General features: G+C 42.8%; 1 protein-coding gene and 1 non-coding gene across 2 annotated transcripts; both read left to right on the top strand.

The window, feature by feature from the left end:
* The first annotated feature begins 1,138 nt into the window (after window positions 1-1,138).
* On the top strand, window positions 1,139-11,251 carry FAM122B (family with sequence similarity 122B). The gene is made up of 10 exons (XM_027899491.1): window positions 1,139-1,572; window positions 1,861-1,939; window positions 2,500-2,556; window positions 2,918-2,961; window positions 3,042-3,096; window positions 3,318-3,419; window positions 4,616-4,704; window positions 5,256-5,320; window positions 7,638-7,734; window positions 8,794-11,251. Exons 1-10 carry the CDS (start codon window positions 1,457-1,459, stop codon window positions 8,942-8,944), a joined length of 855 nt encoding a protein of 284 aa, XP_027755292.1. The 5' UTR covers window positions 1,139-1,456; the 3' UTR covers window positions 8,945-11,251.
* LOC114065859 lies at window positions 8,570-8,713 on the top strand. The gene has a single exon (XR_003573064.1). It is a non-coding gene; the product is annotated as a small nucleolar RNA U109 (small nucleolar RNA).
* Window positions 11,252-22,796: the final 11,545 nt, after the last annotated feature.

Below are 22,796 nucleotides of genomic sequence, written 5' to 3'. Positions count from 1 at the left end.
TGAAAGGTGTTTTCCTTTTGCTGAAATACAGGACAAGGAATTTTGTCTTCAGGTTTTTCAATATAAATACATATTGAAAAATCCTGTAAATATTTAAATGTAAGCTTGTGGGTCTTTTAACTCATATTGGCCATTTATAGTTACAAAGTTTCTCATTAATAGTATCAGTTCAGTGAAAGAATTGTGGGCATAAACAAAAACAGTTGACGAGACACACACAGTCTTTGAAGGTAGAAAAGGGGAATACACACAAGTCAGCCTTGATTAACAAAAAACACAAGCAGGTACCATAATAAATAGATACAGGAACAAGAGTTCTATTGGGTTATCTAAAAGCACCTGCCTTCAATCATGTTCAAATAAGATAATAATTTGTATAGCCATATTCCCACTTGAAGAAGTTGAAGTGATGAAAATCCCAACTTTTCTATCGTAACTGTTTCTGTACCTAGCACTCTGGAAAAAGAATGCTTTCCCAGGAGAAAATGAAGAGACATGTAAGAGACATGTAATAGACAAATGTGTACATTGCAATTGTTATTGTAGAAAAATATTATAAAATAAAAATCAGTGAGCACAAACTTTGATGTTTTGATCATTCAGAACCGAATTCCCAGGGTCAGTCAGAAACTCAAATAGAGCCAAGAACTAAAACCATGTAGCTTATAATGAGTTTTATGCCAGACGCTCACGCACTCATTGTGCATCAAAGCCCCAGTAGGTGCTTCAGCAGCAAAGGAAAGCTGGGGAGGACACAGGGAAAGGCTATGTGATTTAAGTCGGAGAGACTCTATCCCTGAAGAGGGTGGCAAAGCCTTTTCCCTGCTAAGAAAGGAGCCCGGGACAGGGACAAGAACAGGCCCAGCCGAGCGTGGCCGCGACGGGACTCGAACACGGGTCTCCTGCCAGGCCCCGCCCCCCGCCAGGCCCCGCCCCCGGGGGCGGTGCGCGCGTCCTGGCGACCGTTGCGCTGTTTCAAACGCGCGCACGCGCGGTCCCGCGGCCAATCAGCGCTCGCGTCGCCCGCGGGGGCCGCCGGGAGCGCGCCCGCCGCCGGGGCGCGGAGCCGCCGCGCGTGCGCCGCGCGAGGACGGGCGGGCCCTTGTCCGTGCCGCCCTGCCCCGCGCATGCGCAGTGTCTGGCGGTGGGCGCGGAGCGCGGTCGGTGCCGAGGGAGGCCCCGGGAGCGCCCCCAGAGCGGCCCCCGCGGTATCGATACCGGCACCGGCCAGTGCTGCTGCCGCTGCGGGAGCCATCGGCCGCCCCCGGGCCGCCCCCGGCATGCGGCCCTGCTGCGGCCGCCCCCCCCGCCGGGCCCGGCGCGCCCCCGGGCTGAGCCCGCGGCGCCGCCCGCGGGGCCTGTAGGGCCGGGGCAGCGGCGGCCCGAGGAGCCGCGGCGGCCGCCCGCGGTGAATGGGCGCCGCGGCGGGGCGGGAGGAGCCGGAGCCGCCGCCGCGATGGCTCAGGAGAAGATGGAGCTGGACCTGGAGCTGCCGCCGGGGAGCGCCGCGGGCCCGGGCGACGGCGGCGGCCTGAGGAGGTCGAACAGCGCCCCGCTCATCCACGGGCTCAGGTGAGGGGCCCGGGGGGCTCTGGGGAAGGGCCCAGAGGGCCGAGCGAATCGCGGGCCTTGGGCAGGCCGGGCGTTCCCCGGGACGTGCCCCCTGTCCCTCGGACACAACGCGCCCCCCCGTCCTCCCCTGGCTCGGGGAAGGGGCTCCCCCGGTAGCAGGGGTGCACTTCTTCAAATAAAAAAGCCCGTTCTCAGGCCGCAGCGCTTGTCGCGGCGCAGCGGAGTTCTAAGCAAAGCGCGCCTCGAGAGAGTTTTGTTCACCAAAGTTTTGTTTTCTCCCCCTTGCAGTGACAACTCGCAGGTGTTCCAGCCTTATGTGCTGCGGACTCGCAGGAACAGCACAACAGTTATGAGCCGTCATGGAATGGTGAGGAATCATAAGCATGTCACACCTGCACACAACGAGAAGTATCTGGAGTAGAGAAATGAAGCTGAACTTGATCATTTGCACTGTGCATCCTATCGAGCTTGTAGGCTGCAGAATAAGGACAGTATAGTTGTTCAAGACTGAGCTGAAACACTGAGGTTTCTCTTTTACAACAGAGAGCTGGGTGAGAAAGGTCGTACAGGGGTTTGTCATCTTACTCTGGGTAGTAGGGAATTGTGTTAAAGATCATGGTTTCATTTGTAGTATCTCACTCGTCTAAGTGGCATCTGTAGCTATTTGTGTACTTGGGATGTTGAGCAGTATCTGCCTGGGAGTCAGTTCTGTGCTGCCTGTTGAGTGATACAAGGTATTTGTAAGTGGTAAAACAAGTCTTTTCTCTTGAAGGTCAGTATTTGCTTTTTGCAACATTGTTTGAGTCATCCACAGGTAGTTGTACAGCTCATTTTTAACTCACTAAGACTGTAGTTAATGGTAAATACTATGTATGCAAGCAGTTAAAGCGTGATTTAATCATTGTGGCTGTCACTTTTTTTTTCCAGTTCTTGTCATCATCTCCTATTCGTATTCCTAGCAGCCGACTTCATCAGATCAGAAGGGTGAGTGAGTTTTTATCTGCGTGTTTAGTAACAGAATGAAAAGTACTATATAATATTGTAGTACTTACATAGTGGGAGTTTCTTTCCTATCAAGTTTTTCAAGTACTAAAGGAAACTGTGTATTTTTCAGGACTTAATTTCAACAAGGGAAGTGTTTGCACAGCTTATTGTTATGTTTAAGCTACCTTGCATTTTTGAAGTGTTTCATTTAAGAGAAGCAATGAGCTGGGCTGGTGGCAGTCTTGTCTTTCTGTAGTGGTTCTACTGTTCATATTTCAATTGTGATGGCAAATCACTGAATCATAAGTGCCTGTGATGAATCAAATGTTATGGGGAAACTTAGGACATTTATTTCCTGCAGGAGGAAGGAGTGGATTTAATGAACAGAGAAGCAGCACATGAAAGGTGAGTGTTACTGAAAGAAGGTGGTAAAATAGCCAGAGTTATCCTTTTTGTAGCTACTGATGGGGTTTTTTGTATTCTAGGGAAGTGCAAACAGCAATGCAGATAAGCCAGTCATGGGAGGAAAGCTTGAGCCTGGTAATCTCTTTATAGATGTTTCCTATTTAATTCTACTTTCACACTCAACTGATGAATTTAAGGGAAAGAGAGGAATTAACTGTGAAAATAAGAAGAATTTAAGCTCATCTGCTTTAGCTATTTTGTGCATTTGACCCAATGACTTTCCATTACAAGGTTGTGCCTTGGATTTCAAGGTAATATTCTGTGCTGGTGTTAAATCTGAAACCTTGTGTTCACAGAGCGACAATGACTTGGACAAGTCTGAGAAATCTTTTTCCCCAAAGAGAATAGACTTCATTCCAGTTTCGCCTGCACCTTCACCTACAAGAGGAATAGGAAAGGTAGGATGAGTGAAATACCAAACTGAGACAGTATTTTAGAATTCTAGACCAAGCTGAGCTGTGAAGATGTATAACTTCACAAATTGTTTCGTAGCTTAAAAAACCCCAAACAAACAACACAACCAAATAAGCACCAAAACCCCTAAAGACACATTTTATTGGTTTCTAAGAATCAGAACCCATCTTGGAGCCTGCAGAGTTCATGCAGGGAAACACTGGATGTTTTCAGTTCCTGCTCTTTGTGCAGTGTTTGGGTGGGTTGGATTTCTAGCTCTAGGGGAGCTGAAAGGGGTCACGGAAGTAATCATGGACATGATCTTCAGCTCCAGAAGTGGGGGGATGCTGGGGAAGAAGTGCCAAAATTGGAATGTGTCGTCATGTAGAGTAAGAGTAGGTGAAGACTGCAAATCTGTGGTGGTAGGGATGAAAATGTGCCCCTCAGTTATGGAAAGGAAGGCACAAACACTTGTTTGTGTGCCAAACTTGCACCAAAAACGTGGCAGATGCTGGAGAAAGAGGTAGCACAGGGAAACTGGCATCTGTGTTTAAAGATGACCTTGTTTTCACTCCCTTTTGTGGTTCTGCTTTTGTACTGCAGTATTTTCCTGCAGGCCCCTGCCAGTGTTGCTGCACGGAGCAGGTAAATGTGTTCCTGGGATAACACTGGTGCTGGCAGCTGGTCCTGTGCCTTTGGAATCAGCTGTAAAGCAGTAGCAGATAACTTGACAGATATGTGTTGAGCTTCGAGCATTCCTGGGCTAAGCTCAAATTAGCTGCGGAACCACAGAGCTAAATATCCTGTTCTACTCTGGAATATTGTCAGTTTGCAGGCCAGATGTATCTTGAGTAATTTCAACTTGCTTAACAAGCCCCTCAAAAGGGGTAAGTCCTGACTACTGTACTGCTGCTTCTAAATGTGACAAAGAACAAAAGAAACTATCTTATTTAGAGAACAACGTCTATTTCAATTTCACGTTTCTTGTGGGTTTCAGTTTTAGGTTAATCTGAGCGGAATTGCACAAACCGTTATGTTTTTGCAAGTTTAAGTTTTAAATATTTTCAAGGTTGTGTTTGATCATCTCTGCCTAGTTCTGTAGTTAGCTTTCCTTTGACTGGGCCTCGGAGGGTGGGGTGAAACATCTGAGTGTTTTGAAGGAAATTCACAGGTGTCTTGATGTGCCTTTTTTTTCCGGCAGCAATGTTTTTCACCGTCGTTGCAAATGTTTGTCAGCAGTAATGGGTTACCTCCGAGTCCTATTCCCAGTCCAACCAGACGATTCTGCAAGTGAGTGACTTGTGCAAGTATGTGACTTGTGTATGTTGGGTTAGAATTGGAATTTAAGCCAAAGATTAATTAAAGCTGATGTTATGGCATTAAAAGAGACTACAGTTTTGCAAGAGCCAAAGTATTGCCACGTAAAAATGCTCTGAAAGCTCAACCTTTACCAGTGGTAACTTTATGTAGGTGCTCTTATAGAGCTTGTGTAAACTTTTAAACTAAACTTGGTAAATTGTGAGGAAGTACTTCAAATTAACTTCAGTAACTTTGTCAGCAGGTAGGTTTTATGTAAATAGTACACATAATTTATAAATGGATAGAAATGAGAATGCGATGCACAAAGGGAAGGAGAAAACCTTAAAAAACTTACTGCAACTTTCTATGGCAGATAATCTGCTCTAATAGCCAGCATTTATTTGTTATCTATGTATTTAGATTCCCTAAAAATTCCAAGTTGTGCAGGAACAGTTTTGAAGAGTGCTTCAAATGCTGTGGTTGTGTTGGTTTGATGTGACTTGGGACCTCCACAGGCCTGACTTTCAATGTGCTCTCTCTAGCAGGAGGAGTCAAAGTCCAATCAACTGTATCAGGCCCAGTGTTCTTGGCCCTATTAAAAGAAAAGGTATGCGTATTTACCTTATCAGATGTTTTAATATGGATGTAGTTTTGCAGCTGGACATTTTTATGTTTATGCAGTAACATTTTTATGTTACTCTGTAAATATAATACACTTGTATCCATGGTGAACTGGAATTTGCTAGTTAGAAATAAAGTAGCTAGTCTAAAATACAGGAATGAAAAACTTTAAAAGTAGCTACCGCTTGAAAGAGGCAAGGTTTATTATGCATCAAATAAAACATTACGAATGTTTGTTAGCCCTGACATTCCTACAAGTACCACTGAACAGTGCACACCCTTCAGATCATCTTAGGAATGTTGCTTATCATGCAGTATCTTCTAAACTTAGTACTGAATGTTTGTTTTCACTCTGAAAGTTCAGAAGGTGAGTGTTTAGAGAAGTGGGATAGATCAGTGCCCTTTCCTCCTGTTGGGGGAAAACTGCATTCTCTCCTGGAAGTATTCCATGTTAGGGATATTCGAATTACGTCCCAGAGTGAGTCTCCATAGTAGAACTATAAGAGTGAGATATTTACAGGTGAGCCACTAGCTGTGCTTAACCTTTTAACTTAGGCAATCTTAACCACACCAAAAGCATGTCCTTTTATTGTACAAGACTTATGTTTAGCATTTGATAAAAATTACTGTTTATTGTTTGGCTTTTTTTTTGTTTGTTTGTTAGGGCTGCTTGTTCTGTCAGATTAAAGAGTGTTGTCTAATTCATACTGACTTGACAGGAGAGAGAGAGACAGGTTTTCTCATAGATGCCAATTCTATCTTGGCTGTTATTTTCTGTGAATTTTAGAGGCATTTAAATTGAACAAAAGTTTATTAAGCTCAATGATCAGTAAGGGATAGGTATCCATGCCTATGCTTTACCAGATTGTAAAAGCAATGCAGGTAAAGACAGGCTTTCCTCACTCAATCCACGTGCTCCCATGGAGCAACTTTTACAAAGTGGAGATACAAGCTTACCTTTTTTTATTTGAAGTATCAAAAAGTTTTCAAAATGTTACTTCATTTTAAAACATCTATTCCATTTAAATAAACTTCCTTTCTTTTCCTAAATTTGTCTGAATTTTAGCAGTGGCTTTATGGTTCATACTGTACAGACGTGACATGGTAACAAATGGGCACCATGATATGGGGGAGAAAGCAAGCAATGTGTTGAACATTTCACTGCTCTAGGGAGTTAATGCTGGTAGGCTGTGCAATGTGCTGTAGCAGTGCAGATTTGCCTTTGGGAAATTTCAAGGGGCAAAAGTGTTACCTAGGTTGGTGGTTTAGTAATTTTTGTGTAAGACCAAGTATTTTATAAATGTTTTTTGCCCATTCCGCTTACTAGAAGTTGTTACTCCTTACCATTACAGAAGGAAATGTATTCCTGTGGGCTAAAGGAAATAGGAAATCTGGGAGAGTTGTGTGTCTTTAAGCAGTATAATTTTCTTGCAGAATGTAGTAATAGGTACTGGTTTGCTGTAATGCTTAACCTCTCTCAGATTTTCGAACTGACACTACAGCTACTGCAAAGCGTATGTTAAAAGACAGAAAAATCTATAACCATTTCATGGTTTTGTTGTCAGACTAAAAATGAAAATACACTGTAACTGAGAGGGTTTCGTCTTTTTTTTTAAGCTTGTTATTTGCAAGTTCATGATATTTCCAAATGTCTGTTTTATAGCAGTTATTAATGAGCCAGGTCATTCTCAGGGCAGATTATACTCAACAGATTATATGAATTCTCCCCATCATATTTAATCTTTTAATGTCAGTAGATGGTTACAGGTACAAAGATAGTCTGGTCCCTGATGAGTAAGTGGAAATGCTTCCACATGACAGATTTATTCTATTCAGCATTCCTGTAAAAGTGTACACATGCATCAGAATTTGTTGTGCACCGGAGGGTGAAACTGAACCAAGCTGGCATTATGATTTTCATAATCACTAAGAATTTTAATCTCTGTATTTTGGCTTATGTCAGTTACCTCATCTCAGCTGTGTACTTTAAATTAAGTTACAGTAATTAATTTGCCTTAGATTATTTTGTCTGCAGTACAAATAGCAAATTTTATGTCTTTAAGATCGTTGTAACCCCTCAGATATTGCTGAAGGGTTAGTTAAATGAAGGATAGACTGGATGGTTAAACAGCAGCATCAAGTTAATGTCTTACTCAGCTCCTTGGTTGGCTGAATTGGAGAACTTACGTTACAAATGCAGCCTCGGAATTTTGTGGGACAAACCGCTCTTTCACAGCTGACAAATATAAAAAGGATGTTCCAGAGTCTCAAGTGAGTTTGATTGTTTGCACTGTTTTCCTTAGGTGAAATGGAAACTGAAAGTCAGCCAAAGAGACTTTTCCAAGGAACAACCAACATGCTTTCTCCAGATGTTACACATCTGACAGATCTCAGTTCATGGTAAAATATTTCATGTGCCCTGAAATGCCAAAACAAGGAATGTACATTTATCATAAGCTCTCCTTTTTTTTTTTTTTTTTTTTTTTTAAATCCAGGAAAAAAGTGCTTTGTATGTAGCTCATGCATGTATATTACTGGGAACTATTCCTGTGGGAGTGTAATGTGACAACAATCCTGCTCTTTGTATTAATTTTTTGAGCAGACTTTAGCCTAGATTTAGTACATCAAAACTTTTATACTGAATATACTTGTTAAACATCCCCGTTGATTCATCAGCAAAGTTACATTGCTTCATCATTTCAGTATATTGTAGGTACTGGTCATACAGTGTCTGTGGTACTTTCCTGAATACTTAGAAAATGTGTGTGAGTACTTAATAGTTTTTGTCCCTACATTCATGACTTTTAGTTAGTTGGTTGTCTTTCTTTACTGTGATCATAGAAAGCCACGTTCTTTTTTTTTTAATGTGGAGTCAGATACTAAGTATTCAAAACTATGAACTGTATTACTGTAATTTCAGTTTACCTACAGACTCCAAACTGCCTAGATGTTTTTTTCATGTTGCTTCCCCATAAATTGCAAAAGCATCAATTTATGTGCCTTCTGGGATCTTGTATCAGGACTTCAGAATCCAAACACAGGAATTCCTTTCTTACAAGGGAAAAATAGGTCTTTGAGTAGTGCAGTGTTAAAGAGCATACTGGTTAATTAATGACATCTTTGCTGCAGTGCTGATTAATTTATTGTTATTCCTTTCTATAAGCTTTTAGGGTTTTAAGCTCATTAGTTTTCACCTCTTTTCTGTGTCTGATTAAAAACAGCTTTGTAATTTATTTTGCATGTTAAAAAAAAAAATCAATTCTGCTCCTCATTCCCATGAGGAGCAGGAATATATATAACATGCTACAGCAAACAAGGAGTTTTCAGGGCTGCCAGTCTTGCAGTAAAGACTGAGTGGTAGTATAGGTCTCCTACATGTTCCCTCCAAGGGGAAAGCACGTTAACTCTGTGCAGTCTCCTCATGCCCGCATACTAAATAACCTTTTTCTCTTTCCCCAGCCTGTCTTCAGATATTCTGGACGGGAGTAGCAGCAGTGTTGGCTCTTCCTCTGATTCCCTGACTAAAGGCAGCATAACCACCGAGTCTCCAGTCACATGCTCCAACTCCTGCTCTTCCTTCATACTGATGGATGACTTCTCACCCAAGTGACTTACCAAGTCCTGAGTCAGTGTCTGGCTGTGCTGTCCCCTCACTGTACACTTGTACAGAGAAACGAACTCTGATCCTTGAACCATTAATATGAGGTTTATTAAAAGGAAAAAATTGTTGTTACTGTAATCCTTGGCTACTTTCCAGTGATTTTTTATTATTATTATTTATCCATTTAATGGACATTGTAGACCATATTAATGTCTGGGTTTGCGAATTTATTTTTTAAACAAGATTCTGCTGATATTATACTAACTTTTGCTTTCAGGAACTTGCATACACTTTTTGATTCCAGGAATAGGTATCTCTACCTATTAGTGTTGCAATTTTTAGAAAAGTACTTCTATCATTATCATGATCACTATGTCTCGGGAAATAACTTGGTTTGGAAGGATTTGAAAATACTAATTTATTCTCTGGCACTTCTACTATTGAGTAAAATTATTCTTGCTTTTTTTTTTTTTCCAGTTACTCGCCTCAAATTCCTTTATGGAAGGGAAAAAAAAAAATTTATTTTCTTAGTGCTGCTAGTCATTTTTATTACAGAAGACCACATTGGGTGTGGAAATCTCACTCTATTACATTAAAATAAAAACCCCACAACAAAATAACTAATGACTGTCACTTTTGCCATCAGTGAAGAAATAATACTAGTCTATAAACACAATTAAGTTAGCTGCATAGTTCTCTCCCCTGATCATTTATCCTACAGATTGTATGAAATAAGTTCAATATTCAGTAAGATGGGCGAAGGATAATTAATCCACGCCTCGACCGAAGACATACAGTGCAGATAACTAAGTTAATTAAACTACTGTGTAGGAGAACCGTGTATGGCACCATCGATGTCTCCTGTGGCATTGAGGTCATAAGTATTTTTGTGCCTTAGGGGACATTGTTACAAAATTATGGAATGTAAACCAGGAGGGGTGGGTGGGGAAAGTCCTTTGTGTACAGCTTGTTTATAGAGTGCTTACCCTTATCCTGCCGTGGATGCTGCTTTCCTTGGCGTTCCTCCCCGAGGCGTGCGAGGTGCTGTGGGCAGGCCCAGCTCTGGTGAGGGGGCAGCCCAGGGGACACCCCTTGCAGCTGCTCTGAACAGAGTTTGTCCCTTTTGTTGGTCACGAGCAGGGCAAACAGCTCGGCCAACACTCAGTCCCTAAGGAAAGACTTTGGATTGGATACGAGCTCTGCAAATTGCTTGGTGAAGGAGCTCTATTGGAGCTATGAGTAGTCTTGATACAGTACCTTGGTCAGTCTGAGGTAGGAATAGATATTTTACTTTTTAAAGACTATAACGGGGCAAAATAAATCCGTTTGTAATCTACTGTGTTATGCTATTTATTATTTATAACTCTGTAAAAAGTCTGTGGTGATGAATTATAGTATTTTTTTATGATTGAATAAGTTTTTTATGTTCAGTAATTGCTGGCTGGTTTGTATTTAATACGCAACATTGTCTGCCAGAATCGTAAGCTTCCATTTTTGAATGTTTGTAACATAAATGCTTTTGTTACCTGAAAGTACAACATGTGATCTTTCTGAAAGAAAATAGCACTGAATTTAAAGTAAGATTATGTGCTTTAGAAGTGAGCACAGCCTCTGGCAATACTGTCTGCCTAGAAGGGGAGGGGGAGAACCATAGTTTTTTTTGTTTCGAAGAAGCCGTTGGGTATCCAGAAGACATGTACATACCAGATTATTTTTAAAAGTGTTTCCATTAAATTGTAAGAAGTACCAGAATGGGCCAACAGTGGCACTATTATTTGTACTACCATTTTCACCTGTGGAGCATTAGTTCCCCACTTCAAATAAATGTGCATATTGTAAAATATTGTCCATTGGTGCCATTTTTAAATGAGCTCTACAGTATTTAATGTTAATTTTATTTGTATATGCACAGTGCTATTTCTTGAATTTTTGATGTCTTAAATCGCTTAATTATTTTTTTATTCATGCCTGTATCTTCTGTGCCTTCTTGATGCTGAAAGAAGGCTCTTTTTCCATTGCAAAATATCGATAAACAGTCTGTGATAAAATCCAAGCCGTTACCTGTGCCCCAGTTTCCTTATACCGTGCTTTTACTGGTACCGTGATTTAGAAACCTGAACAAGGGGTGGCAGGAGGGGGAAACCTATTGCATGCTTTCTTAAACCTGAGAAGAGCATAGCTATTGCTTATTTTTGGCTGATTTACCTGTACAATTGATGTATTCCAGATTTGTTTGTTAGTGGAGAGTCTTACCTGAGTGCTGGCCTCTGTAAACATTCGAATGTAAGCTGCATAAAGCAAGCGCACAAACAGTCACTCTTGTTACAGCAGTTTTTTGTAGTGTTCTGGCTATTCTCCACTCTTGGAATGTCTTACAAAAGACATTGCTCTTTTATAAAATATATACTTCGTGCACACACTCGCTTTGTCTGTGGTTTCAGGATGAATGTTGCCGTGTAAAAGGCCCCAGGCAGGCCCAGGTTCTCTTTCACACTTGCAGCTGTAACAACACTTGTTCCTTTTGAAACTTAAATTTTCTAATATGCTGGTTATTGATACTTGCACTCAACTGCACGTGAGTTGCTGCTGCTCAAGGATGGATCAGTATCTCAGGGCAAAGGCTGCCCAGCATCCTCTGGCTAAAACTGACTGAAAGTTGCATTTCTAGGTTTTTTGACTGCCTTGTCTGACTGAATTAGGTACCAGTTGGGGAAGAAGGCCAGCTGGTGCTGGTAGTCAGCTTTAATGTATAATTATTGACACTTAACAACTGGTTTGTATGACTTCACCAGACTTCTTTCTCCTGAATTGCCATGATGACTGAGAATTCCTGTCTTTCCTCCACTTCCCTTTTTTATTATGAGGAACCATTGGTGCATATCTACTGCTGAGAATCACCAGTGATGAGTTATCTTTAATGTTGTAATTGTTGAGAACAGAGTTAAAATACCAGCGTAATTCGAGCAGCATTTTAGATGGGCTATTTTTAATATGTTAATTAGCACAGCCTTACGACCTTGGTCTTTGTATGGCTCATTGATTAGCACTGCCTTTAGCTCATATCCAGAGCATGCTGAATCCTCATTTTGTGGGCTTAAAATGCTGGAAGGATTTTACCAATGCTTTAGAAAAATGTGTGTGTCAGCTGTGGAACTCTGTATGTTTTGATAATATCAAGTGTTCTGCATCAGGAAATGGATCACAGTGTGCATGTTTCATTTTCCTTCATTGAATTTCAAATTGGGGATCATGGGCCCAAAGGCCTGCATTTAAGGGGCTGTTTTTCTGACTGTATGTGATTAAATACTTTCTCCTACAATGAAAGTAATTAAACTGTCAGTGGGTGAGGATGTAAATCTGAGTCCTGCAGACTTTATTGGAAAACTCATTCTTGAAAGGCACAGGGAACTCTATACTGTATAAAAACACTGAAGTGGGATTTCTTTTTTTAAGTCACGATAAAAATAGAGAACTCATTTTAACAACTCAAAATGCTAAAAATATTTTAAATGTAAGGCTTCAGCTGGGCACATTTCTCCAGGCAGATTCATGCTGGGAACTGTCTGCAGAGGTGAACCAGAGCGGGCTTAGGGGAATTTGGAACTCGGCTTCTGATGCACAAACACAATAGACTGACCTTGGGAAATTATTTTTTTGCAAATATTCTTGTTCTTATCTGTGGACCCTGCTAATACATTGTGTGACAAAAAAAAGATGAGAACTTGTTTTTCCTGGAGGAATTTCATCTGCATACAATTTTCCTGGTAACTTCATAATAAAAAAAGCTTTGCATTAACATGTGTTCAAATATTTCATTAAGTCAGAGGCCTGTGGCATTTGCTTTTTTGGAGTAAAGGCCAAGGAATCTTTTTGGAGCTATATAAGCTGACCCTTGTATTCCAGAGTTGTTATATGAATGGCAGCTGTCCATAGTAGATGGAAAGTGAATTTGCCTACCATTCAGTATTTCAGTCTCTCTTGAGATCTGTTAACTAATCCTTAGCAACTTTGGTGTAAGATGGATCACTGAAGGTAGATGACCCATTGAGAAGGATGTAGTAACTGGCTCCTTTGACTATAAAGAGTTATAGCCCTGATTTAAGCTTATCCAATTATTTTTTAAGTGAAAAATGTGTTTTTCAAATGACTGAGAGGGTCTGCATTGTTCAGACTTGGAGAAAAAGGCTCCTTGCAGGCAAGTCTTTGCTTAATCCACCCCCAAAAGAGTGAGTGAGCTATGCTTGCCCATCAGAATTAGAGTAGCAGTTGTTTCAGCTGGTTTTTGGGAAGGCAGGGAGTTGGTGGCTGGGTTTCCTTAAGGCCTGGTTATCTAATTCACAACAAAGACCTTTGTCCTCAGGCTAAAATCAAAAGTAGATGTTGTTTTAGGGCAAGTCTGTTTTCTGAGGGAGCAATTATGCTGCAGAGCTGGTTTAAGCATGATAGCTGGGGTTTGCTTTCTGCTGTGCATGAAGAGCCTTCACGTAAGTGGAATGTAGGGATGGGGCTGCTGATCCCAGAAATGCAAACGCACACCACTGCCACTGTAAATGTCCCTGCACCTCAGGGCTATCCACTTATAGTGGACTGGGCACTCTGCAGAAGTACCCTGTTTCAGTCCAAGCCATTTTTGAATTCAAACTGCTTTTTATTACTTGCTTTTAGATCTTAAAGCCCTTTGCTTTGAGCCTTGCCCCTGAGTAGCGTGCCAGGGCCAACATTTTCTTTTTAAACCTGGAGCAATTTGGTTTGTTGTTGTTGCATTATAAAGTTTGGAAATGGGAAGTAGGTAGGTTCTTGCTATTAACAAGGATTGCATGTTAGCTTGGGTGAGCACAAAGGAGTGGGGGGGTTCAAAGAAATAAGACCTGAAAACACAGAACAAAGATGCCCATTTTTAATGAATGAATTTGGCTGGTCTGACTCCTTTTTTTTTTTTTTTTTTCTTTCTTTTTAAATGCAGGCAATAGTCTTTTGAACACATCAGTAGTTAAGGACAACAAAATCCAATATGCTTCTACTTTCAAACACCTCTCCTTACTGTAAAATAAGAATTTGTTACTGAAAGACCACAAGTTTTGTTCATCTCTAACAAACTGGGCCAGGCGTCTCTCGGTCTCTGAATAAGTTTGCAGTAACAGTTGCCTGTGATTCAACAGGCCCATTAGGGACACCAGACTGTCAAGCAGTTCCTGTCTGTCCAAAAAGCATCATCTTACACTGTACAGTATTTCTAATACTTTTAGTCTCCCTTAACTTATTTCCAAGGGCACTGAGATTTTTCATCTTTTTCACAAACACAATTATTATTTGCTGTTAATTACCACAGTTGGACAGTGTCTTACTAAATGGCTGTGGTAAAATTCCTGATGGATGTCTGCATGTCTCTCATTTTGGGGTACAACAGAGTTTGGGATTTTTGATTATTTTTCAGATAATGCAATATGTGTTTTCTGGAAGAATTCTCCATTGTGTTTCGATTCTGAAAGGCATTTGGATACAGTTTATGCAGAAGTAACTCCTATTTAACAACGAGTCAAATGAATCTTGGAGACAATGACATGAGGTTGTTTTTTCAGAAGCTGACTGGCTTAACCCTTGCATTACCTGAAGAAAACTCCTGCATTCTGCCACAGTCTCCACCACTTCTGAACTTTCACCAAAGCTGAGTAAGCTGGCAGAAGCTCCCGGCTATTATTTGTGTTGGGACAGTTTATAACGCAGATTATGAAAACCCTATTGTGCTGGAACAAAAATATTTTCCTTGCCCCAGATAATTTGCAATTTAAATTTGTCGTGAGAACTGTAATGGTTTATCAGTGCAATGCCTGGTCAACAATTTTTTCAGTATGCAAAAGTTGCAGTCTCTACTAGGCAGGTAGGAAGCAGGTAGTATCAAAAACTATGGGCCCAAGTAGAATAAAGAGTGTAATGGAAGCTAACTAGTCCAGAATATAACTGTTGAATCTGGCCTCTGACAAAGCTCTAAAGCCCCTAAAATTTTGGAAAATTCAGCTACTGCCATGAACTTAACAGCTCACTCTCAACCCTAGCTGTCAACACTTCCCTAGTTATGACCAGAACCTCCAAAAATTTGGAAGAAAAATAAATCTGAAAGGGGGAGCTAGAATAAGAATGCCTCTGTGCCTATGATGTATGAGTACTGATTTGAAAAATGATACAGAGAGCAAAGTACAGTGAGCTGGGACAAATGTGCTTTAAATAAGAGTTGAGGATGTGCTACAGAGAGTACGTGTAACATCTTGTTCGTGTGCAAGAACAGACTGTGAAAGAAACAGCTTTGTGTGGGAGAAGAGACATCAAAGGGCCTGAAAAAACTAGTGCTGTAATAGGAAACATTTGCCTTTTGAGAACTCATTGCTGTTGGTCACTTCTTTTTGTCCTTTTTTCTCCTCCTGTATTAAAACCCAGCAGTGTGGGGAAGGAGAGGCAGCATGGGCAGGGTGGGCCAGATGGGCAACAAGGAGGGGTACAGAGGGCTCACTGAATTTGTGAGGGCTTTCACAGACTCCCTCCTGTCCCCTTCACATGGAGTTTGCCTCAGCCCTGAAGTCTGTAATTGTGTTTGTCTGACAACCAAAGCAAGACTGGAAGCTCAGCTTCTTGTCTTCATCACCAGCTCTTGTCAGACGTGTCCTAGACATGTGGGCAAAACTCTTCATGGGGGCATAGTGGGAATGAAAGGGGAATTAAGGCTACAGGAGTGAGCCAAAGATGCCCCAAAAGCTCTGGGCACTGTGAGAAACCATGAGGGACCTCTTGGGACAAGGAGCCGTAGATAAAGCACCATAACTGAGCAGGAGGAAGAACATCACCCAGCAGGAGGGAGATGGCATTGTGGGAAGCTGGTGGACACACCTGGTATGGAGAAACTGATGGATTTTCTGCAAAGTGCCCTGGCTACTCTTATTGCCAGCAAAAAGCTCACACTGAGGAAGCAAGGATTGCAGTACAGCTGAATGAAGGCAGCAAGCCATGCCACAGCCACATCCTACAAGCTGCATCTGTCAGGGCGGTTGTCTTTGAGGGGTAGGTGAAGTTTTTTGGCCTCACTTTGCATTAGCAACAACGAACATTGTGCATGCAGGACTTACAGAGAGCACCAGTACCAGCACGCACAGCACAGCCCTGACTGTGCCGGGAACTTCAGACCAGCTGCGGGAAGTTCGTGGGGATCGGGATGGCCACGGGATGGCGTATCGTGGCTTGCAAAGCACAGGACGGTGTTTAGTGAGCGGTGGCAATACTGCCTGAAGTGCATCTGAACTGAACTCACCCTGCAGCTTCTGTTACTAGAAACTTCTAATGTTTTCTTTCTTTTCACTCACAACGTAACCTCTTCCTTTCAGAGTCAACACTAACTTCCCAGAGTGAGGGTTTGGACTTCTTTGTGTTATTAAACATGAAACTGATTTTAAAAAAGGCAGATGCTCTTTGATTCGAAGGATAACACAATCCTCTGCTAGAGGGGACTTGTATCAAATTTACTGACAACCTGAAATGAATGAATAGGCCCTGCTCACGGTGAGAGAGCTTTCCTAGGAGTGCACTGGCTGTTTTCCCAGCCCCGTGAAGCCTCTCAGGAGCCCGCTGTGGCACATTTTGATTGGATTTAGTGGATTGCAGTGCACAAACTGGGTTTTTTCCCGTGTGCTGATGTTGCAGTGTTCCCATCAGACCGCACACAGGAAGCATCCTTCTGTTATTTCTCTGTGTGGACACACACAGACCTGTATCTTGGAGAATTTTCAGTGGCTTCGCCTTTGTAACCTGCAGTCACAGGGAACGTTTGCCTGCGCAGAGAGTGCCCAGCGTTGGAGATGTACTCTCTGTGTCCAGGTGAGTGCTCAGGTAAGGCTGGCTGGAACGTGTCTTGGGATCTGCTGCTGCTTTTGACACAGATGGGATTATTTACTGAAAACCAAGATGGCAAGCACCAGGCTCAGGGTGTGTGCAGGGGAGATGCTGCAGGGTCACAGGCTGGGATGGTCCAACCCAGTCTGGCAAGGAGCTGGGGGAAGGTGGGGGAGCCTCATGGTCTTCCCAAAGAGCTTTCACATCCCTCCATGGCAAGTGCTGTGCAAGGGCTGAGTACTGTCAGCACTGCTGTTGCTGGGAATTCTGGTTTGGCCCCCGGATCAGTGACTGGCCTTGTTATGCCTGTGCTGCACGTAGTTTTGACTGGAGTTGGGAGCGGTTTCTCTGCTCTTTCATAGTTTGCCTTCTCCTTCGCACGTCTCCAGCAGGAAGTGCAGATTCAGCAGGCATTGTATGCCTCAGCAGCCTGCCAGCTGCCTTGCTGAAGCTAATTCACAATTCAAGTCACTCCTGATAAGTTTGCAAACAATGTGCAGTGATTTCTGAGCTAGATAGCAGCTGAGCTGAACTCCTCCGCTTCCAGCCTGTCAGTTGGATGAAGCTCTGCATTTACTTTGTGAAGCTCATGGGTCAAACATGATCTTAATATTTCGTGCTTCTGTGATGTTTCATAAAATTCTTACTTGTTTAGGAGTAACTTTGAGTGTCATCATTATTACTAAAACTCTCAAATGAGTGTGTGGAGGCACAGAGAGGGCATATGGTTAGTGTTGGTTAAATATGAGCTAGAAATTGAACCCAGGACTTCTGACTTGCACTTTAGTTCTTTGATCAGTGGATAATTCTGTTGCCCCCTTTTATAACACACTGGAATAGCCCGGGAATGACTCCAGTGAAAACAAGAGCAGCATTTTTTTCTTCAGCTAACTTCATGTGGCAGCCACTGGAAGCTGCTCTGAGGAACTGGCCCAGAGGAAGCGACTCTGCACTTGTGGCTCATCAGCCCTGGCAGGAAACAGCAGGTCAAAGTTAGAAGGAACTTACTTAAAGGCTGAGTGGTGCAGCAAACACTGCTCAACAGTCAGCAGGGGAGGTTGTCTTGGTCCTTATTCCACTTGCTCTCTGTTTGTTCACATCTGTTTAACCAGAGAGATGCCAAGGTGATGATATATCAGCTAAGGATTTGTAGGTGAGCCTGTGTCCTCTCCTGATCTGAGTATGGCTCTCCCTGGAAGATGGAGGTGGTACAGAAAACACACTATTTAATCTTGCTGTTTTTCTGAAATTAAATCCTCATGACTCTATATCTCAACTGGGCAGATACTGTTTTTTCAGATGTGTGTAAAGTCAGTAGTCATAAGTGTAGCAGCCTAGAATGGCAGGGTTTGACCATTCTGTGCAAAAATTGGTACAGTACAGTGGCAGAAGTAGGAGTATATATTGCTGCTGTCAGATGACAGCCAGGTTTTGCTCCAAGGTAAGCTTGGAGAAGCTCACCATGGTGCACTTTCCAAAGGGCATGAGGTCACATTACAGGCAGACTTACATTTTGAAGTATATTTGTCACTGTGCCATGAGTTGGGTCTTTTTTTTTTTTTTTTTTTTTACTCCTCCTTCAGTACTGGAATTGAAAATTCAAGTTGGAGAAATGTGAAAGCAATTGGGCCTAATCCATTCCTGTTGTTACTCCTTTTGTTTTCACTGGAGTTACTCCAAGGCTGAATTCAGCATATGATGAACAACTTGTTCTCCAAAGTTGGAACTTAGGGGAGAAGGTTTTAGGGATGATCACGCAACTCTGAGTCTCCTTCTCAAACAGCTGAAGCTCCCATAAGAGGGATGATATATGGTGAGTTCAGGTTATTGAATTTAGTGCAACATTCTAGTAATAAGCCCTCTAGTCATAATAAGACATTATTATCCATTAGAACAATTGCTTGAATGAAACCCAACTGCTAGCTCACTTAGATTAGATGGAAAAATCCTATCTGATCTCATTTGCCAGTCAGCTGCACAGATACCAACCATGACCAAACACAAATGGTTCTGATCCTGCTCCCTCTCCTCTCAACCAGCCCCTCCAGGGTTGCCACTTGTGAAATGTTGCCTGTTTTTCACGTATTGACCATCTCAGCTGCAGCCTGGGGAAGTCTCCAAAGAGGTTACAAGCCCTGATTCTGTCTTGGTGAGATGGAAAATGGAGAGTGCTGTAGGCTGTGAAAAAGCTGATCATTACCAGCTAAAGACTAGGTGCTGTTCATCTGGGTTTGAGGGGATTTTTTCTGTATGCATGGTTATTTGTTTGTTTGTTTGTTTGGGTGTTGGTGTTGGTGTTGTTTTGTTTTGTTTTGTTTTGTTTTTTTTGCAGGAGGGGGATATTGCTGTAAAGAACAAAGATGAAACTCTTTACAAATCTGCTAGAATGAACCAGTCCTCAGTGCTGGTTAATTCCTCCTGTGCTCCTGTGAGCTGTTGGAGGGGTCATGGCAGAGGCAAGATCCCCATGGTAAAATTAAGCTTTTCTTTCTTGGAGAAATAACCATTACTGTCTCTCTGGCTCACTCCATTTCATTTACTTTCTAAACAACTTAGATCACAAAGGGCTCCAGGAGGGGTGCAGAGCTTGCAAAGAAAAGGCCTGGATTACTTTCTCCATTTAAGAGAGTCTTGTGAAAGTTGTGCTTCCTGCCCTTGCCCAGAGAAGAGGATTTATAACAGATGCTCCTGCGGCCGTCGCTGTGTGTGATTTGGAGGGTGGAGGATGCACCAAGCTCGCCGTGCTTGGGAGGCCAGAGCAGCTTTCTGCTGAACAACATGAGTCCTGTGTGACTAATGGAAAATCCCTGTTCCAGAGCCCAGCTGACACAGGGACTGGAGATCCCCTTCTTGCCTGAGCTCTGACTTGTTGGGGCACGTCTCCTCAGCAGCTTTGCTCAGGCAGCTTCCCATGCCACGGCCATGGTATGTCCTTGGCCTTGCTGAGGTTGAGCTCTTCTCTGTTCCCTTTGGATTTCATCTTCCTCCTCTCCTTTGCTCCTGACCCGAGTGGGGATGCTGCCTGCTCTCCCTGCTGCTCCTCCTTCCAGAGCCTCTCTATTTTCAGTGATCCAAGCTGCAATTTGTGCTCCCACAGCCTTGACTACCAAGGATGGTACAGAACATGCTAAGAATAGAAACAGCACTACAGGAAGGGGCATTTATAATCTTTATTATGCCTAATTGGGGCTGTAGGAAGTGCTTCTCTAATGCCTCAGCTGAAGCACAAGGTACTTTCTCCAGCAGTTTTACACTTAGTAAGCAGCAAGGAAGAACTTTTCATTTTTAAAGCAAAAATAAAGCAACTTTCAATCCTACTAAGTCTTGACTTACTTCTCTCCAGAGCAGAAAAAGCATTCAATAACAAGCTGGTTGGGGTAATGATCAGTGAGATGCTGTTTTCATGTAGATTTAAGATTTCAGGGAAAAGGCAGAAAATTTGATGTATTCTACACAGTTACTGGCCTCAAGCCTCAGTGGAGTAAACACCATGTAGCCAAGAAAAACAGAAAGAATAGTTAAAATCTTACAAAGCACAGCATGGAGGGATTATCATGCCAAAGTTTGGTTAAAAATCACAATGCAAAGAGGATCTCTGTCTTCTAGAAACTTCAGCTTCTACTGTTTGTCCTCCATGCAGCTCCAAGACATAATCACTTCCCCAACTTTACTTGGTCATCAAGGGTGCTGTAATTTGGGCCAAAACTTCTGGAAGACTTCAATACTGAACCAAACATGTTATTGCTCAGGTTAAGAATAGGGTAGGAGGGGATGGATTTTTCCTTCTGTGGCTGGAGTTCTGCAAAGTGCCCAAATGTGATATAAGTGTATGGATTTGTACAACAGGGATTTGACAGAGTTCAAGAGGTGGGATGTGCTCAGCCCCCCTGCAAGGTGTTCAGGACTTGCCTTCTCTGAGAGCCCAGTACATGATAAAACTGTAGACTTGTGCCTCCAGGCCTGCTGCACTCTTACTTTGTCTCCTATTTGGGTCTTTGCTTCACTTGCCTTCAAGCACTTGGCTCTAGGATTTGGGGCATCTCGTCTTTCACTTTGAAATTCTCTCTGTTCCTACGAGCTATTGAGTCACCTGGGAATTGCAGATCCTAAGGGTTTGGAAACTAGAAGATACAAAAAAAATAAAGCCATCAAAAACTGTATTGTCTTAATTCCCAGAGGAGGTGGGTTGTAACTTATGTCCTTGAATGCTGTGGTTAGGTGTTCAGCCCATTTCTCCTGTAAGATAAAATTTTATTTATTTTGCCCTATGAAGTATTTGCCCAAGGACTTTCTTCTATTCCCCGGTTGGTAGTAATGCCTGTGGAGAAAGGCTAATTGCTTCTTGAAAAACTGTATCAAATCTGGGTGGAGGACACAGATAAGCAGCCTGGTGTGGGGAGTTAGTAGAGGTGTTTTGGATGACTTATTCCTCCTCAAGTGACATGATCTCACACTGTACTCAGTGTTCAGGCATGAACTTAGCTGAAACAGGGAATTTTGGGTTCTGGGTTCAGCTGTGAGAGCTGAATACCACTTTCCAGATGGGCATCCATGCCTCTTCTTGAAAAGACCCCCAGTTCAGTCTTGGCCATCAAGGCACCTGATTTCTTCCTTGTTGATGCCCCTCTGCAGCCCCACAAATGCTCCCTGTCCCAGAGGGGTGGACCAGCTGTTTGGGGGCTGTTTGTCAGACCAGTCTGCAGAGGCCACTGGACCAGAAAGCACGAAGGGGCACCTCAGGGCCAAGCCCTGGCCAGTGCTGTGGGTTTTATCTTTTTTTTTTTTTTTTTCCCTTGAATTTTGCTGTAGTGGATGGCCACGCTTCAGGACTTTCGAGGGCTGCTTCTCGAATCTCCTCAGAAGGATTACTGCTGCTGGAAATCATGAGGGCTTGGACTAGCTATCAACTTTATCAAGAAAGCTTCTTTCCGGCCAAGCTAGTAAGGGCTTTGCTAAGCGGGAATCTTGGGTTGAAGCTGCTCTTCTCATATTTCACAGATGGCCTCAATGAATGATTTACTAGGAGAGTAAAAGATTAGCCAGATTCCTCCAACTTCTTCTCAAGTCACATAAAGCACTGGGGTTTATTGGAGTCTGGGCAGTTCCTAATTCTTCAGCCTTGTTACACTGTTTTACAGTGACTAATTGCCCCGTGCTCCCTTCCCCGGGAATCGGGTGTCTCCTGGTGGGGAATCCACGCTCCTTGCACGAGCCTCCCCCGTGCCCTGGAGCAGCCCTGCCAGGGAAGGCTGCTCGGCGTGGGAAGGTACTCAGCGGTCAGGAGACGTGATGTCTCCATCTGTATTTTACTGGAGAGGTTACTGTGACTCTGGGAGAGAGATGGTGAAGGGAATACTTAAAATATACAATGAGGTGTTCCCATAAAATTACCAAAAGCTTTGCAGAATCTTCCTGTAGAGAAAGCCATCACTGGAGAGTTCAAGCGAACAGTGGTTTGGGAAGGGCAAAACCCCCTCTTGCTTTATTGTTTTAACTAGTCTCCAAGGCTTGGATGAGCTCTTCTGAGAGAAGGGAGATTACCCCATGTTTGCCTGTTACAGAGTTTCTCACATTTTTCTCCTTTACACTTGGCAACCAGAACTCTGTGTCTGTCTCTCTATGGCAATTTTACAGAGTTTGGCTGTTTTAAAAGACTGCAGTACTGATTTAAACATCCAAATTGGAAAAGCAGGGCTTAAAGTGGACCTACTTTTTCTTTCGAGTGAGACTTTTTAAAGATATTTGTTAAATTATTTACAAGTGGTCTCACAAGATGAAGAGATCTTCGCATTTAATCATTTGCATGACTTCCATTGTGTTTTTCTCCCCTGTCCACTAAATAAAAAACACAATCATAGCATCACTAAAGGGCTTGCAGGGAGGGGTGGCCCATCACTATCGATACATGAAGTTTATATACCATGAAGTCTAAAGCAATATTGACATGTACTGATCTCATGTGACTGATGATGGCCAGTCTCTTCGC

This window comes from Empidonax traillii, unplaced genomic scaffold (genome assembly GCF_003031625.1).
Source record: "Empidonax traillii isolate 1590-97213 ecotype Southwest subspecies unplaced genomic scaffold, ASM303162v1 scaffold20:size5563877, whole genome shotgun sequence".
NCBI classification, from domain to species: Eukaryota; Metazoa; Chordata; class Aves; order Passeriformes; family Tyrannidae; genus Empidonax; species Empidonax traillii.
The sequence above is the reverse complement of the archived record's forward strand: the minus strand, read 5'-3'. Positions and strand labels throughout refer to the sequence as shown.

What these genes read in the sequence shown, in the direction of transcription:
- FAM122B (XM_027899491.1), top strand. Translation starts at nt 1,457, where the DNA reads ATGGCTCAGGAGAAGATGGAGCTGGACCTGGAGCTGCCGCCGGGGAGC. An exon ending in CCGCTCATCCACGGGCTCAG is followed by an intron (nt 1,573 to 1,860) that starts GTGAGGGGCCCG and finishes TCCCCCTTGCAG; the next exon opens with TGACAACTCGCAGGTGTTCC. An exon ending in CCAACCAGACGATTCTGCAA is followed by an intron (nt 4,705 to 5,255) that starts GTGAGTGACTTG and finishes TGCTCTCTCTAG; the next exon opens with CAGGAGGAGTCAAAGTCCAA.